The sequence below is a fragment of the Cebidichthys violaceus genome, unplaced genomic scaffold (genome assembly GCF_023349555.1).
Source record: "Cebidichthys violaceus isolate CVI_PGR_0920_01 unplaced genomic scaffold, fCebVio1.0.p SCAF_8, whole genome shotgun sequence".
Classification (NCBI taxonomy): domain Eukaryota; kingdom Metazoa; phylum Chordata; class Actinopteri; order Perciformes; family Stichaeidae; genus Cebidichthys; species Cebidichthys violaceus.
Window position 1 is genome coordinate 11,661,479 of NW_027176964.1, and position 15,541 is coordinate 11,677,019.

Below are 15,541 nucleotides of genomic sequence, written 5' to 3' on the forward strand. Positions count from 1 at the left end.
AAATTGCTGTAAAACATCGAACTGAAATTCAATATCCGCCCTCAACTAGAATACAATTTAGGCCTACGTTTAACCATTTTTTCCCGTATGCTGTTATTGTTCTTCTGCACAATAGACCTTTTCAGAACGTAACCGAGTTTGACGGGCAGGACGCCTGCGGCTCCAACAGCTGGGCGATTGCTGACGTGGACCCCCCACGCCGAGCCACAGAGGGGGACAAAGAGCAGTTTGAACCGGGTCATCTCATCCTGCCACTGAAGCCCTGGACGCAGTACGCCATCATGGTGAAAACCCAGCTGTCGGCCTCTGACGAGCACCAGGTCCACGGAGCCAAGAGCGAGATCATCTACGTTCGCACCAACGCCACCAGTAAGACTGATTGAGATTTGTGTTGTTTACTGGTTATTTAGTAAAAAATAATACCCCCTTGATGTAGTTGAACTTGGAATCAGTCTGTACATCTGGCAATCCGGTAATCCATTGGCACGTTTTTTGGTGATCATTTCGACCACATTAAGTTTTCAAAAGGAGCCAGCCACAGTTTCATAATGAATGGTCATCACCATTCATATTATACAACCAAGATGTTTATGATTAGATGGTTTACAAGAGCACAAAGTTCTTTATAGATCTAGCCTCTTAAAAAAAAACGACTTGAAGAATTTCAAGTCGGGGGTCATTAACGGATGATTTGACTTATGGGCTTTCAATGGGCAGCCCTTTATAGGTGTGTGAAAGAAACCGCCATCCGTCTTCTGATTCAGGAGAGAATCAAGCAGCAGCCCTTCCATTAAGTTATCTCCGTAGACATTTAAAGGACGTTACATGTAAACACAAAAGAAAATCAATATTAGCTACACTTATTCCATCACTGTCTGTCCCACAACTGCGGTCTCCTACCAAATGACAATTTGTCCTGAAGCATTGTCTTTTCAATGGCGTATATTAAAAATGTTCTTGCTTGTAAAACACAGTGGAAAGACAAAGAAGAAACCTCTAAGCAAAGTCTTCCAGGTTATTAAAAGTTAGGTAAAGGAAGCTCCAGGTTCCGGGTTCTTACATTCCTTTCAAGGGAAAGGGTTATTCTACTGTGATAGAACTATTTTTAGGGTCGTTTTGAATCCAAGTTTCTTGTGGTGTTACTATCATTGACTAGTAGACTCAGTGTTGTGAGTGTCAGACTGGCAGCTGCCAAAATGTCCTTGACACAAGAACAGGGAAGAGGAAGACAGATGGCAGGATTCGCCTGGGGTGCCATCGACCGACAGGGCGCTGCCTCGTGCAAGGTGTCTGCATCAAGATTATAAATCTTTTCCCTAGTAGTTAATTGTACTCTGCCAGCCATGACGCGCGTCGTGTGCAGTTTTGATTTTGTCGCAGTCACGATGGCCCGTCTAACCGGCTTCCTTTTTCCACAATGTGCTCTTCCTTCCTGATAAGCCGCATCAAACATGACATCTCTCGCTCACACGAAACAGACGGCCTCGTTAAGGGAGGGTTGTTTTCTATCCGTCTGGCAACCTCGTCAGGTTCCGAGGGGGGGGGGGGGGGTCACGTCTAACCGGCATACCTCATCAGAAGGGCAAAGCTGTCATTACAAATAAGCTGTTGCTGGTGAAACTTAGTCTGACAATGCAGTCAGACCAGTGTGTTGCACCGTCATGAAACAGGGCCCACTCAATAGCTGTGTCTCCTTAGGGTTCAGTCTGACATCCCCACGCACCGCTCCTTCCTCCCATGCTTTTCTTAGAAATGTGAAAGTTTCAATACTTTCCCAGTCCACTTCAGGCCGGGATACTTTTAAGATGCAAAGTGTCTCTTGGGTTTCCTTCCTCTCAAAAAATCTGATTCATACGTCTACTGAAAATACGGCTCACCAGACAATCGGATAAATCGGTGATGCCAGTCGTTGTTCTCGCTACATGTAGCTGATGACCTCTTTTTGTACTCACAGCGTGGAACAACACATTTTGTCAGCTGCCCATTATTGATGCAAAGATTGAAAAGATTAGAAAACACATTTAGATGTATAATAGGATAAACAAAGAAGAATCTGTCTCAGAACAATGATTGTGTAACTTCTGCATTTCATTCTCACCAACAACAAGTACTTCTGCCAGATTCCCTGAGAATCACACACCAAACCGTGTTTTTATGCCTCCTGTGTTAGTGCCGCTAGTCTGTGTTCACTAAGTAGGATCGAATTAAGAATAGAAAGATATCTCACATTTGTTTTGCAATTTGAAAAAAAACATGGTACTTCACAGTACTGTTGTGTCTTACATGAAATACTGAAATTTCACTGATGCTCCGCATACCATGAAGGGTGCATATCATGTGTATGTGATAACCAGGGTTATGACAGTAAACAAGAACACAAACAAAACAATAACTAGATGTTACATAAACATGTCGACAAGCTACAACTGATTTAAGAAATGTATATTTATTTTTAAGGCATGAATATGAATGCAGCTTTACTTTATAGTTAAAATGTTCTATGTAAAACAATGAATCTATTTTTAAAAAAGGAACAGAAATAAGAAAAAATGTAAATATCTCAAATACCACACCTGCCACAACACTGAAAACTAGAACTGAAACTGAACATGCAAACCACAGCTTAACGCTTAAAGAATAACTTTAGTAAAACGACACACTGGAAACCACAATGAAGTAGAAATACACCAATGAAGAGACAAAAACTTTAAGATATCTTCAAAATGTACAAATAATAAACAAAACATGGTTCTCTCCTGTGCTCCCTAGAGAGCAGAAAGTACTACAAAAAGCTGTTCGCAGCGCCTACACACTGCCAGTAAGTGTGTATCAGTAGTTCTACTGTAACATGAAATGCAAATTAGATTGAAACAGAACTTCCCCTCTGCTACATTCGATAAATCCTTATGACTCATTTGAAGAAATGAGTAAACTGTGACAACAATGTACCATCACTTCTCAAGCTCTTGTTTCTTTTACTGAATGACTTCAAGACTGAGAGAAATAATAATGACAATCCTTTTTAGGGATGAGAGAACAGAGAGTCACTAAAGTGCATTATCATGATCAGTCAAATTACGTATACTGTATATATTAATAATAAATATTATGAATTGCTTAGCTCTAAAATCAGCTCATGATTTGATATGCTGGCCGTATTTTTAACAAAATGGTCGAGACATTTTATTACAAAAACATCTGCTTGTCAACATTTGTCAACAAAATGTATGGAGTGGACTGTATTTATAAAATGTGATTTATGTTTTTGTCGTCACTCTTAAGCAACTAGCTGCTGTTCAGCGGCAAATGAAGAGATTGTTTACTTATCAAACCTCTGTATTTCCGTGATGTCTCCGCAGAACCGTCTGTCCCGCTGGACCCCATTTCCTCGTCCAACTCGTCTTCCCAGATCATCCTCAAGTGGAAATCTCCCAACGACCCCAACGGAAACATCACTCACTACCTGGTCTTCTGCCAGCGCCAGCCTGAAGCCAGCGAGCTCTACAAGTTTGACTACTGTCAGAAGGGTGAGCTATATTGTTAGTGGTTGTCCTGTTGTGTCTGCTTCTGTGTTTGTGGCTTTATGACTGTCTGAGAGCGGGGGAGAGAAAGAATGTCTCTTGCAATATTTACGTTGGTAGAAGAGCTCCTCTCTTCTCAAGGAGAACTCTTTACTTCTTCTGATTCTCCTTGATGGGTAATTCACGTCAAGTTTTTATCATGGATTTACCATAAATATATATCGACCCACATTATGTACAAAAGCAGACGATCTTAACGACCACACCTTAACAATCCTACAAAACACCAATATAAGCATAATAACCAAACACCCAAAAAAACAAGTTCAACGTCATTATCTTGATAGATTTTTAGGTTACTTCGTATACATAAAATGTTATTAGGTCCGACATAACTCTTAAAAATCAACACACATTTCACACATTCCAAAAAGGTTTCATTAGCTGTAGAGTGGCATGTATGTCTTTTATTATTATTAAATGAAAATATTAAAATCACCAGAACTTCAGTTAAAGAATGTCCAAATGACAACAGCGGTATATCTAAGCTGCATTATGCATGGTTTCTCAGCAGGATGGACAGAAAGGTGCAACAGAAAACTATTTCTAGATCTTTGTGCACATTTTAAGCATAGTGACCGCTTTGTGAATTGAGTACTACTCTGTACCCACTGAGCAAGAAAATCAAGTGTGGTTAAGGTGAGCGTTTGTTTGGGTGTTATGTAGCTTAAACTACATGAAACCTGACATTGGGACAATCAGGATTTCCCTCTCAGTCCGGCTCGGGTTCAGGCCGAGTTCAGACTTCTTTCTTGGTTGAGTTATTCCTGTCACAGCCTCACCTACGTGGATGACATCAGTACCCTTCCATGTAAGCGCACAACAGAGCCCAAACGTTCCTCTTTTGAACTCTCATAACTCCCACACATCCAAAGAATATGGGAGTCTGCGGGAAAGTTGTGTCACTGGTAATTTATCTCCACCGGAGAGGGTGAGGACCTGGAGGTGACAAAGACAGACATGCCCTGCAGGCGTGTAACTATGTGGGAGGAGTGTGTGTACGTGGATTTTTATGCATAAAACTTGAGTTATGCGTCTGTGTTTATTGCACCAATCTTCCCATTCTGTCTGACTTCATATTTTTATTTCACCAGGAATGAAGTTGCCATCGCGGGTGCCCACTCAGGTGGACAGTGACGAGGAGCAGAAGTGGAACCAGACGGAGGAGCAGGGCCAGGGGACCCGATGCTGCGGCTGCCCCAAAACCGACAAGGAGCTCAAGAAGGAGAAAGAGGACTTGGAGTACCGCAAAACCTTCGAGAATTACCTCCACAATGAAGTCTTTGAGATCAAGTAAGACAACTGACAACAGAGTTGTCTTTTTGAGAATTAAAGGTATAATATGTAGCTTTTCCCCATGAAAATGTAAAAGACCCATGTTATGTAGTTTGTTTCCAACAATTTTCAAACTTGGAGAAATGATTGGATATAATGATAGAGTGACTTTGAACAGACATGGATGTAAACTGCAACATGACTGGTTGAAAGAGGCGTTCATTGTCCGCCGAACTGTGTCTTAGAAACACCGATTTTGAACATAAAACTGATTTATTCAGTGTTTTTACTGGTCTTAATCACCCTGGTTTGTTTGTTTTGGAGAGGGGGGGACCTCTGCAGATAGTTGGGCTCCCAGTTAAAACCTCCTGAACGATTAACAAGATATCCTAAGCGGGAGAAGATGACTACAGTGACCGCAGTGGTAGTGAAGACAATAACTACCACGATCCCGCGCTACTCCGCAACGTCACCAAACTCCGTCTTTTGTTTTGATTGAGAGACAGAAAATTACATATAATGCGTTTAAATGTAAGTAAACTGTAATGTTTATTGAATATGATATAACTTTATTATTTATAAATGTTGTCCTCAAGAGAATTGGCTTTTAAGGTTTAAGTCAAGATGGATTAAACCAGTTAAGTATTTAGATTTTCTTTGTTGTCAAACTCAATCAAGTTCAACTTTGCCTTTAGCTTCTCCTGGAAGACACTCATAGTGTTGCACTCAGTTATAAACACTGTGTTATAACTGAGTGCAACACTATGAGTGTCAAAATATAAAGTGACAAAAATAGTTGTTTAATAAATGAAAAAAAGAAAACTAGAGTGAGAAGTTGCTGGCTTGCTTTCTCACAGCTGCAGAGCAGACCAAGTGGATGTAAATGTCAGAATTGCAGGCGCCCTAAAATGGATGTTGGAAAGGTGTGGGGTCTCATAAAGCTGTTTGACCATCAAGCAGTTTGTGAGGAGAATACTGGCAGTTCAATCCTTTTTATATTATTGTCGCTCCAACTACTGCTCCCTGCAATCCCTCCTAATTAATTCTGTGATTTCATCTTTACAATTTCTGTTACATTTTCATTTAAATGTCTAAAGCCTTTTTTTCAAATTGAATGTGTTTTGTGTATTATTTAAGTCCATTAAAACGTACCTTGCTTTGGTTAGACGCTCGAGACAGCGGCGTTCGGTGATGGGCATCGCCAACTGGACACTACCCTTCCTCACCACCGCCCCCAGCCCGCCCCAGGGCACGGGCATCCCAGAGGACGAGGAAGCCTTTGAAAGCACAAAGACCGTGGTCTACGTCCACACCAAGGAGTCCACCGTCATCTCCAACCTGCGCCACTTCACCAGCTACCAGATTGAGGTCCACGCCTGCAACCACCCGACCGACCCGGCCCGCTGCAGCATGGCAGCATATGTCAGCGCCCGCACGATGCCCGAAGGTAAGGAGGCACGGCTCTCTGTTGTCACTGTTTCTAAGGAAATGGACAATGTAGGTATATGTAATAAAATCACAGCAGAGTTGAGAAGTGGGCTACAGAGGTAAGCTCGCTTCTTTCTCACTCAACACCCCCAGATTTATTTTTTTCTAACTCTCATACAGAATTCTCACAGCTCCCTCTGGAGCCACAAAAGACTTTGCACAACTGTTTTCACACACGCAGTAGTACTCCCGATAGAGACCTGTAACTCTGATATCTAAAAGCGAGAGAAACCGACCATATGGGCAAATGGACACCCCAACATCTCATCTTCTATTTACTCCAAACAAACCCAAGTTTTAATAGAAATACAATTCATGAAACCATTTTGTTTTCCGCAGACAAAGCTGATGACGTCCGCGGTCCCATCAGTTACGAGGTGACAGAAAATTTAGTGCACATCACATGGCAAGAACCGGTGTCCCCGAACGGTATGATCATCCTGTACGAGGTGAACTACAAGAGACTGGGAGACACGGAGGTGAAGAAACACACACACACATCTGCAGACACATCTGTCATGCCTTTATTTCTTCAGTCTTTGTAGTGAACACATTCTTACTCAGGGAACTATAGGAAGTGCTTTCTTTCTCATTAAACACAATAGCTCGAGCTACTGATGAAAGACAATTTAACTGAGAATCAGATTAAATGTATCCATCTCGAAACTACCCATGCAACATAAACAAATAAGAGAGGCCTGTTATTTACTGTGGAAACACTAAAAGACATCAGTGTAAACATTAAATAAAAGCATGAAACAGCATCCAATACACTGATTTAAAACTTTATTTTAAACTTGGAAATTCTGAAGCAGCCGTTTGTCGTAGAATGCTCGTTTCCTGTTTGTTGTCCACTGCCTGAACCTCAGCATTGTTCTTCTGCAGGAGCTTCACTACTGCGTGTCGAGGAGCACATACAAAGTGTCTCGTGGCTGCAAGCTGAAAGTGATGCATCCTGGGAACTACACAGTGAGGATCCGGGCCACCTCGCTGGCCGGGAACGGATCCTGGACCGAGCCCACGTACTTCTACGTCCAGGACGCAAGTAAGTCTCCATCTGCCATGCAGGCAAACTTGACTAGACTTGAGCTGTCCCACATACTAATAATAGTTTAGTAGGTCGTGCACATTAATACCAACATACCATTTTATACAAACAAAATGAAACAGTATGTGTCACGTCGGATGTCAATCAAACTGCAACTTTGGAAAGCCACTGCTAATTGAACTTCACATGGAGACATCAATGTGTTATTCCTTGAAGTCTGTTCAGACCAAACGCAAAGCAGATTTTCACGTCGCTTTACTCACAGAAATACAGCCGCTGGAGTGTTTCACAATAAATCCAGTTCTTAACAGCTCCTCCATTTCCTTTGTGCAATGCAAATTAGCTTGATTAATTTCACCTCACACAAAAATTGACTGTATTTAGTCTGCATTGTTTCAAAAAATAGAACCAGGTATAGTCAACTGATAATAATAATAATAATAATAATAATAATAGATTATATCATCTATACATAATAGATAATATATAATCAAGTTGTGATATATTATTTCCCAATTAAATTATTTCATATGCTACTACCACTAGTTGCCATTTAATATTTTAAATATTTTGAATATTTTTTCTACCAGTTTAGTCTTGAACAGTGACAGGAATATTGAATTTGAGTACTAGATGACGTATTGTAGTTGTAAATATGCTCTTATTTGTCCTCATAATTGCTGATGTCTTCTTATCTAAATACGATTAGCTCCTGTCAAAATGTTTAAAATCCAACCACATTATCACAAGATCAAAAGATGCTCCCAAATAATTGTATTTGAAGCAGATGAGCTTCACGCAGCCGCATGTTGATCCTCGCTCCAGTTTAATGTGCGAAATGTGACTCACTGTCTGTCCGGATGTGTTGGACAGGCGATCCTCTCTACGTCCTGAAGATCGTCATCGGACCCGTCATCTGCTTTGCGTTGCTGCTGTTTGTGTCTGTGGCAGGATTCTTCATGTTCAAGAAGAAGTATGCAATTATCACATCTGGTTCAATCCTATAACTCATGTTCTTAACTCATGTTATGTTATATTTTGTCAGTGTTGCAACTAAATACATTTCTCTGTTTCCCTCTAGTCAAACTCAAGGGCCTAGTGGTCCCATCTACGCCTCTTCAAATCCAGAGTATCTCAGTGCTAATGATGGTAAGCTTGAACAGTTTAAGCCATTTATTAAATTTTTCACTTATTCTTTTAACTTAAAGTAGTAAGTTAAAAGAATTTAAATGTGAGTTACTGGGACGTAGTTCACAGTGAAACGGAATAGTTGAGCAGTGTACAGTTCCAAAATGGATTTCCTTTGCTTTTGATTGGACTGCTAAAAAGTGGGTTGGCTTAGAGTTTATATGACCAGTGTGGCTAGCTGGTATTTTTTGTAAGCGTTAAGACATTTTAACATGGCTAATTAGTCACTACGATAAGTTCCATGTTATCACTCTTAACTGTCTGCTTTTAATGTCTTTGCGTGCACTCAAGGAATCGGATTATTCCCAGATTCCAGCAGTGATCTTTTTTCTGAAACTTTGTAAATGAAAAATAAATCCTGGTTAGACACCTGTTCAGATTTTTTCTTGGGAGAAATTGTATTATTTGGCACATTATTCTGCAGGTGCACATGACAAAGTCTGATAGGATGTCTACAAGTGAACATTTGTGGAAGTAAAGAAAAAACTCTTCTCTGTGCTTCCTCAGTAAAAATAAATACATTTAAAAAAAAAGCCCCAAATCTCTTCCAGCTGCAGAACATTATCCAAACTAACCTGCTTTCTTATGTGCAGGTGAGCTCAGTCCTTACTCCTTAGAAGCCGCATGTGTAATGTTCCTGTAAAATGTGCCTGCAGTGTATGAGGAGGACGAGTGGGAGGTGGCCAGAGACAAGATCAACATTCTGAGGGAACTGGGTCAGGGCTCTTTCGGCATGGTCTACGAGGGCATCGCCAAGGACATCATCAAGGGCGAGGGGGACTCGCACGTCGCGGTGAAAACTGTGAACGAGTCGGCCAGCCTGAGAGAGAGAATCGAGTTCCTGAACGAGGCCTCGGTCATGAAGGCATTCGACTGCCACCATGTGGTAAGAAGAGACATCTTCTGAAACTCCTCGTACATAAACACAAGGCATTGTGATGTCGTTTTGTTTACTGACCATATGTAAAAGTGTTGGGTCAGTAATACACAGTACTGATCTAGAATAAAGACTAAATGTCCCATCATGTGAAGAGCAGCAGCATCATCTTGCAGATAACACTTAATGTAATCCAATCAGACCATATTGAAATGAAACCTCGTATCCCAGGTGCGTCTGCTGGGCGTTGTGTCTAAAGGCCAGCCCACCCTGGTTGTGATGGAGCTGATGACCCACGGAGACCTGAAGAGCTTCCTGCGCTCCCTGCGACCAGACGCTGAGGTAAACAAGATTACAACGCTCATCTCTGGATCACAAACACAATCTGAAGAGTCAGAATAACTGCTAATATTTGTTTTTAGGTTTGGTGAACTTACAACAGTAAACATGCAGAAGTCTCTTATCTTCTGTCACTGTTCTTCTTTTCACTTCTGCTTATTGTGTAGATAAAAGGAGCAGTAGTCCTTAGTTATTATTCTTATCAGTATGCAAATTTCATCTCATTCTGCACAGGAGATTATTTTTACGATAAAGGGCATAAAAAACAGGACGACTTTATCACATGTAGTGTTATATTGTACAGATTTTTACTCACCTTAAGAAATATTAGAATCTACTTTGATATTTTGTGACGTCTGATCTTGAAAGGTGCTTCATAAAAACACTTGACTTAAGTTAATCTACTTGAAAAATCACAGCAGTTCCCCAACTTCTATCTGAGCTAAAGACTCGCCGCTAAATGAATCAACTGCTTCATTGTAATTAAGTTGAAACAATAAGTAGAGGGACTTTTCTGATGACACATTTCACTCCATCCATTGTTTTTTCAGATATTCAGGGTTAAATCACATTTACCAGACGTGATTTAATTAGATGAGGAACTGTGTGGCCTAATATGGGTCTACTTGTGTTGCGTTGTCACAATAACTGAAACTGCTGTACCTTTTAAATTACCATTGGACAATATACAATTCCACATTGAGTTTACTTTTGATATGTGTACAGAAGACTTGTATGTAGGTTGATGTTCCATCTAAGTGTCATCTCCTGAATTGTGTAAATATGCAGATGGCACTTGGGTTGGAAGAGGAGGAGGAGGACTGAGCTCTTAGATATTGACAGAGGAGTTTAGCAGTCAGCACTTAAGTCGGCTGAAAACCTCAAACAGGCCTGTGTGGAGATGAACAGCAGGCTCCAGTCAAGTGTGACAAAGAACATTTGACAATAATATGCCTGATTATTTTTATTTTATGCTGTCTTAAGAAGTAATATTTTATAAGGATCAAATTCAACAGCAAATCATGTGTTGTTGACATACAAAAAAAAGAAAAGCTAAATGTTATCAGATCACAAATTTAAAAATCTGTCTTGTGTCCCCCAGAACAACCCCGGGCGTCCACCGCCCACTCTGAAGGAGATGATCCAAATGGCCGCTGAGATCGCAGACGGCATGGCTTATCTTAACGCCAAGAAGTTTGTCCACAGAGACCTGGCAGCCAGAAACTGCATGGTAGCTCACGATCTTACCGTCAAGATAGGAGGTAAGTTTCAGCACGAGAGAGTTTTTGGCAACAATGGCAGACGACAATGCAATGCATTTCTGCTGTATCTTTAATTAAAGGTGCTAAATTCAAGTCATTAGATGTATTTATTCAACATCTTAAAAATAAATTGCTGACATATTCAATTGTATTCAGCATCTTAAACATGTGAAGCTTTGTAACAAATAGCATCCGTGTAAGTTTGACCGCAACTAATGAAAATCTTTTCCTGCCAGACTTCGGCATGACCAGGGACATTTACGAGACCGACTACTACAGGAAGGGAGGGAAGGGCCTGCTGCCCGTCAGGTGGATGGCACCTGAGTCCCTGAAGGACGGAGTCTTCACTGCACATTCAGACTGCTGGTCAGTGACACCTCGGATTTAGTTTTGCGTAGATGCTCTATGCGGCATAACATGTTGTTGAGTGACAGCTGGTGTCGAGCTGTATCTTAAACGGGAGAATTAAATGTTAAGAAATCGGGGTTTGTGGAGGACATTCATCAAAGATTCTACAAGCTCATCAGTAGCACTTTACTCTTAATGAAATACTATTTGTCCTACTTCCTAGCAAAAACATATTTTCAAATAATTGTATTAAGCTTTTTTGTGATAAGTTGGTCAACAAACAACAAACCTACAGTATTTTCCGAGACGATTCATTTCCTGTCGAGTTTATTATTAGATTATTTTTCTGCGGACCAGAATAACAAACAGTAAACACATTACAATATTAAAATATGACATCAGAACCTGTTTTCATCCAGCGTTGTTTACCAGCGTTGCAGCCACGGCCTCTGCCCTCTGTCTACCTGCTCACTGCATCGAGTGTTTATGGACACATTTACTCCGTCAGGTGTCTTAATTGGCGTGTCCTCACTCTCCCCGTGTCTCTGTTGTTGTCTCTCGTCCACTTGTTTGCCAGGTCGTTTGGGGTTGTGCTGTGGGAAATCAGCACGCTGGCCGAGCAGCCGTACCAGGGCCTGTCCAATGAGCAGGTCCTCAAGTTTGTCATGGACGGGGGCTTCCTGGACCGGCCAGACAACTGCGCCGACAGAATGTGAGTACAAGAGTAGGGCTGAGGTGGGATAGGGAGGAAAACAAGAGTTGTATTGTAATAATTCAATTATTTCAGGCTAATCGATACAAGTGAGTTTGTTTATATTGCTAAAAATCACAAATTTCCCTCAGAGGGTCTTACAATCTTTAATAAAGCTGTATTCGTTATATTTGTCAATAGAAAACCTATCTGCAACTATTTAGATAACTTATGTATCAGTTAGTTATCTAGTTATCAAAAATTCTGTAGTTCCAGCTTCAAAAAATGTGAGGATGTGTTGCTTCTCTCTCGTTTTCCATCATAGTGTATCATTTATATTACATAATTGTAAACTGAATATCTTTGACATTTGAAGACCTCATCTTTTATTCTTGAAAAAATACACAGTTTGCTCAGTTTTCTGGCATTTCTTTTGGGCCAAACAATTATTGACTGATCAAGAACATAATCTGCAGATTAATCAATAGTGAAAATAATAATAATAGTTGCATATTCTGTACAACAGACAGGAAAAATAGAAGAAACCTTAAGCAACAGCCTGCCCTTACAGACACTGTAGTAGCAACAGTAAAGTCACTAAATATAAAAACAAGATGACAATATCAACGTTTCATGGTATTTATAGGGCATTCAAAAAAACATTGATTATCAACAGCCGTATCTTTTAAGTTGTATTCAATTTGGTATTCTTAACCACAGCGGAAAGACAACTATGTTAACAAGAACAAGTACGTTATGAAAGAACAACTATGGTGATCAAAGTAAAATGTAGACATCATCTAACTGTGACCTTGCTCTCCCTGTATCCTCACCCAGACATAACCTGATGCAGATGTCTTGGCAGTACAACCCCAAGATGCGTCCCGCATTCCAGGAGATCATCGAGATGCTCCGCGAGGACCTGCATCCTTGCTTCCAGGAGGTCTCCTTCTTCTACAGTGAGGAGAACAAGCCACCCGAGACCGAAGACTTTGACCTGGACATGGAAAACATGGAGAGCATCCCGCTGGACCCGTCGTCCTACTCCCAGAGGGAACAGTGTTCAGACAGGGACGAGGCCTCGCCGATGGGCCTGAGGGGCAGTTACGAGGAGCACCACATCCCGTTCACACAAATGAACGGGGGAAAGACCAACGGACGAATACTGGCCCTGCCGCGGTCCAGCCCCTCCTAACACACTGCACACATCCCGCGCAAACATGTCATTGCTATAGATTTGAATATATTTTTGTGTTTTGTTGTCATTTTATATAGATCACACTTTTAGCACTCTCTCTACAGGAGCCCCTCAGTGCATATCTCAGGACTTATTTTTCTCCTTGGATGCCACAAACACACACTACAGCAAGTCCACACATGGATACCAGAAGACACTTTTTGATATTTAAGGACGAAACCTCCCGCGTCTCTCTTGTTCATGATTGTAGTTTATATACTGTATATATATATATATATATATATTGCCAAGTTTGTGCTAGACTGGGTGGATAAATGGATTCAACTGTGAAACAAACTCTTGACAAACAAGAAGGCTGCTAACCCCCACTGTCCCTCCTCGTGTCCAGACTTTGTCCCTCTCCCCTGATTCAACAAGAGGCTTCATCCCCGGGTTGCTAAGTTTTTAAAAAAAAAGTGCCCTTCTGTTATATCTGTGGCCTACTGTAATTGTCATGGAACTGTGTCTGAATCGTTGTACACAAGCGGACGACGAACCGAAAACGGTAGACTTTGGAAAATGTTGGACGGTCAAAGACGGTCCATCCTCGAACAAGCTCTTATCCACTGGAGAAGCTGGTTGAAGTGGCTTACCTCCTCACACTCTGCAGTATTCCAAAATGGCACACAGGATAAACATAGAACTTTTGTTGGGTTATATTTTTTTAATTTATTTTACGTGTCTTTCTTTCTTTCTTTTCCCTTTTTTTTTTTTTTTGGGAGTTTCACATTTTCAGCTGAAGGATATTTAAACTGTTTTCAAAAACATGTTGGTGAACGAGTTCCTCAGATTGACCAATAGCTGCTTCTTTGGTATATTTTAGTGGGTATAGAAGATTAAAAAAAAAAAATATATATATATATATATATATATATATATATATATATATATATATATATATATATATATATATATATATATATATATATATATATATATATATATATATATATATATAGATGTTTTTGTACATAGTTGATATGTTGTCATTCTTGAGGTATTTACGGTTATAGAAAATGTTTTTACATGTTAGTCTCTTATGTTTATTTTTTCTAATCCAGAAAATCATACTAATTCGCTTTTTTGGACTCATGATCAACCAACAGCACTTGGTCTTTTTTGCTACGCGACGCCCGGTAGAGTGTTTGGCGTCTTCAGCTTAAGATGTCTGCCCATCATATCAAGATCAAATAAAATAGTGCTGTAAATAATGCAGCCATGTGCATTCACGAAGAGGCTCCTGCAGTGAATCTGTTATTTGAATGTCTCTCGATACGTGTTTTATTAAGACGGTCTTCTTCAGCTTATGTTGAGATTGTTGTGCGTCTACGTAAAGGTAAGTTGTGCTTTTATGTCAGTGAGTAGAGTATGAAGAGGTGCAGAAAATATGATGCACACACACTCAAAACTCAATCTACATACAAAGTAGAGCCTGGGTGAGTTGTGACATTTGTGGATAAAAGAGAAATCCTTTGGCATATTTTAATTTTCTAAACTACTCAACATTACACAAATTAATACTTTTGGCAAATATTTGAGTTTTGATGAAGGTATAAACAGAGGAAAGGAAATGTACCTTTTACATACTGATATTTCACAGATGATGAGAATGACATTTAATTCTGAATAAGTTTCTCCAGAATTGTAATCATTATAAATACGATTATGACCTCAAATACAACAACATCTCAGATAAATCAAAGTGCCACCTATACAATGTTTATGTACAGCAATTACAGCAATGTCTATGTCTGCCGATAAATATGCCGATAGCAGTGACTTATATCTGTCGGACATTAATCAAAAGCATTTATCAAATTGCATTAAATGCTGTGTGCGGTAATGAGGGTGTCATCTGTAATTGGTTATAATGTTAAATTGCAATGCCGCAGGCTTTAATGTTTTAGGTTTAGTGCAATGATGCCACCTGCTGGACAACAAACCTCTATGTAACTATGTTTTTGTATATACAAGGCTAAGCTTTGCACATTTAAATTAAAAACACTGAACGTGAAAAATCCACACATTTATATAAACATTTTTGTGTTTCTGGTCAAAGTGAGAGGATTGTGTTAGAGGAAGTATTTAAAACCTCTGTGTTTCTAAAGATCTTGGCTGTCGCCCTGGATTCACCTGTCTAGTGCAGTCCAGGTAAAGTCAGCGCCTCATTTCCCACCGGCCAGTCTGGGGATCACTAAATGCAACTT

At 40.2% G+C, this 15,541-nt stretch overlaps 1 protein-coding gene across 1 annotated transcript in view; it reads left to right on the plus strand.

Annotated features, from left to right (window-relative positions):
* Positions 1 to 14,199, plus strand: part of insra (insulin receptor a) — a 45,381-nt gene extending 31,182 nt beyond the window's left edge. The window contains exons 8-21 of the mRNA XM_068701864.1: positions 116 to 369; positions 3,360 to 3,527; positions 4,676 to 4,874; positions 6,023 to 6,303; positions 6,684 to 6,823; positions 7,230 to 7,389; positions 8,266 to 8,365; positions 8,474 to 8,541; positions 9,237 to 9,466; positions 9,689 to 9,799; positions 10,899 to 11,058; positions 11,295 to 11,424; positions 11,984 to 12,118; positions 12,935 to 14,199. Coding sequence (XP_068557965.1) covers positions 116 to 369; positions 3,360 to 3,527; positions 4,676 to 4,874; positions 6,023 to 6,303; positions 6,684 to 6,823; positions 7,230 to 7,389; positions 8,266 to 8,365; positions 8,474 to 8,541; positions 9,237 to 9,466; positions 9,689 to 9,799; positions 10,899 to 11,058; positions 11,295 to 11,424; positions 11,984 to 12,118; positions 12,935 to 13,292 — 2,494 coding nt within the window. The 3' untranslated portion in view covers positions 13,293 to 14,199. The remainder of the gene's footprint in view (positions 1 to 115; positions 370 to 3,359; positions 3,528 to 4,675; positions 4,875 to 6,022; positions 6,304 to 6,683; positions 6,824 to 7,229; positions 7,390 to 8,265; positions 8,366 to 8,473; positions 8,542 to 9,236; positions 9,467 to 9,688; positions 9,800 to 10,898; positions 11,059 to 11,294; positions 11,425 to 11,983; positions 12,119 to 12,934) is intronic.
* The last annotated feature ends 1,342 nt before the right edge of the window (positions 14,200 to 15,541 follow it).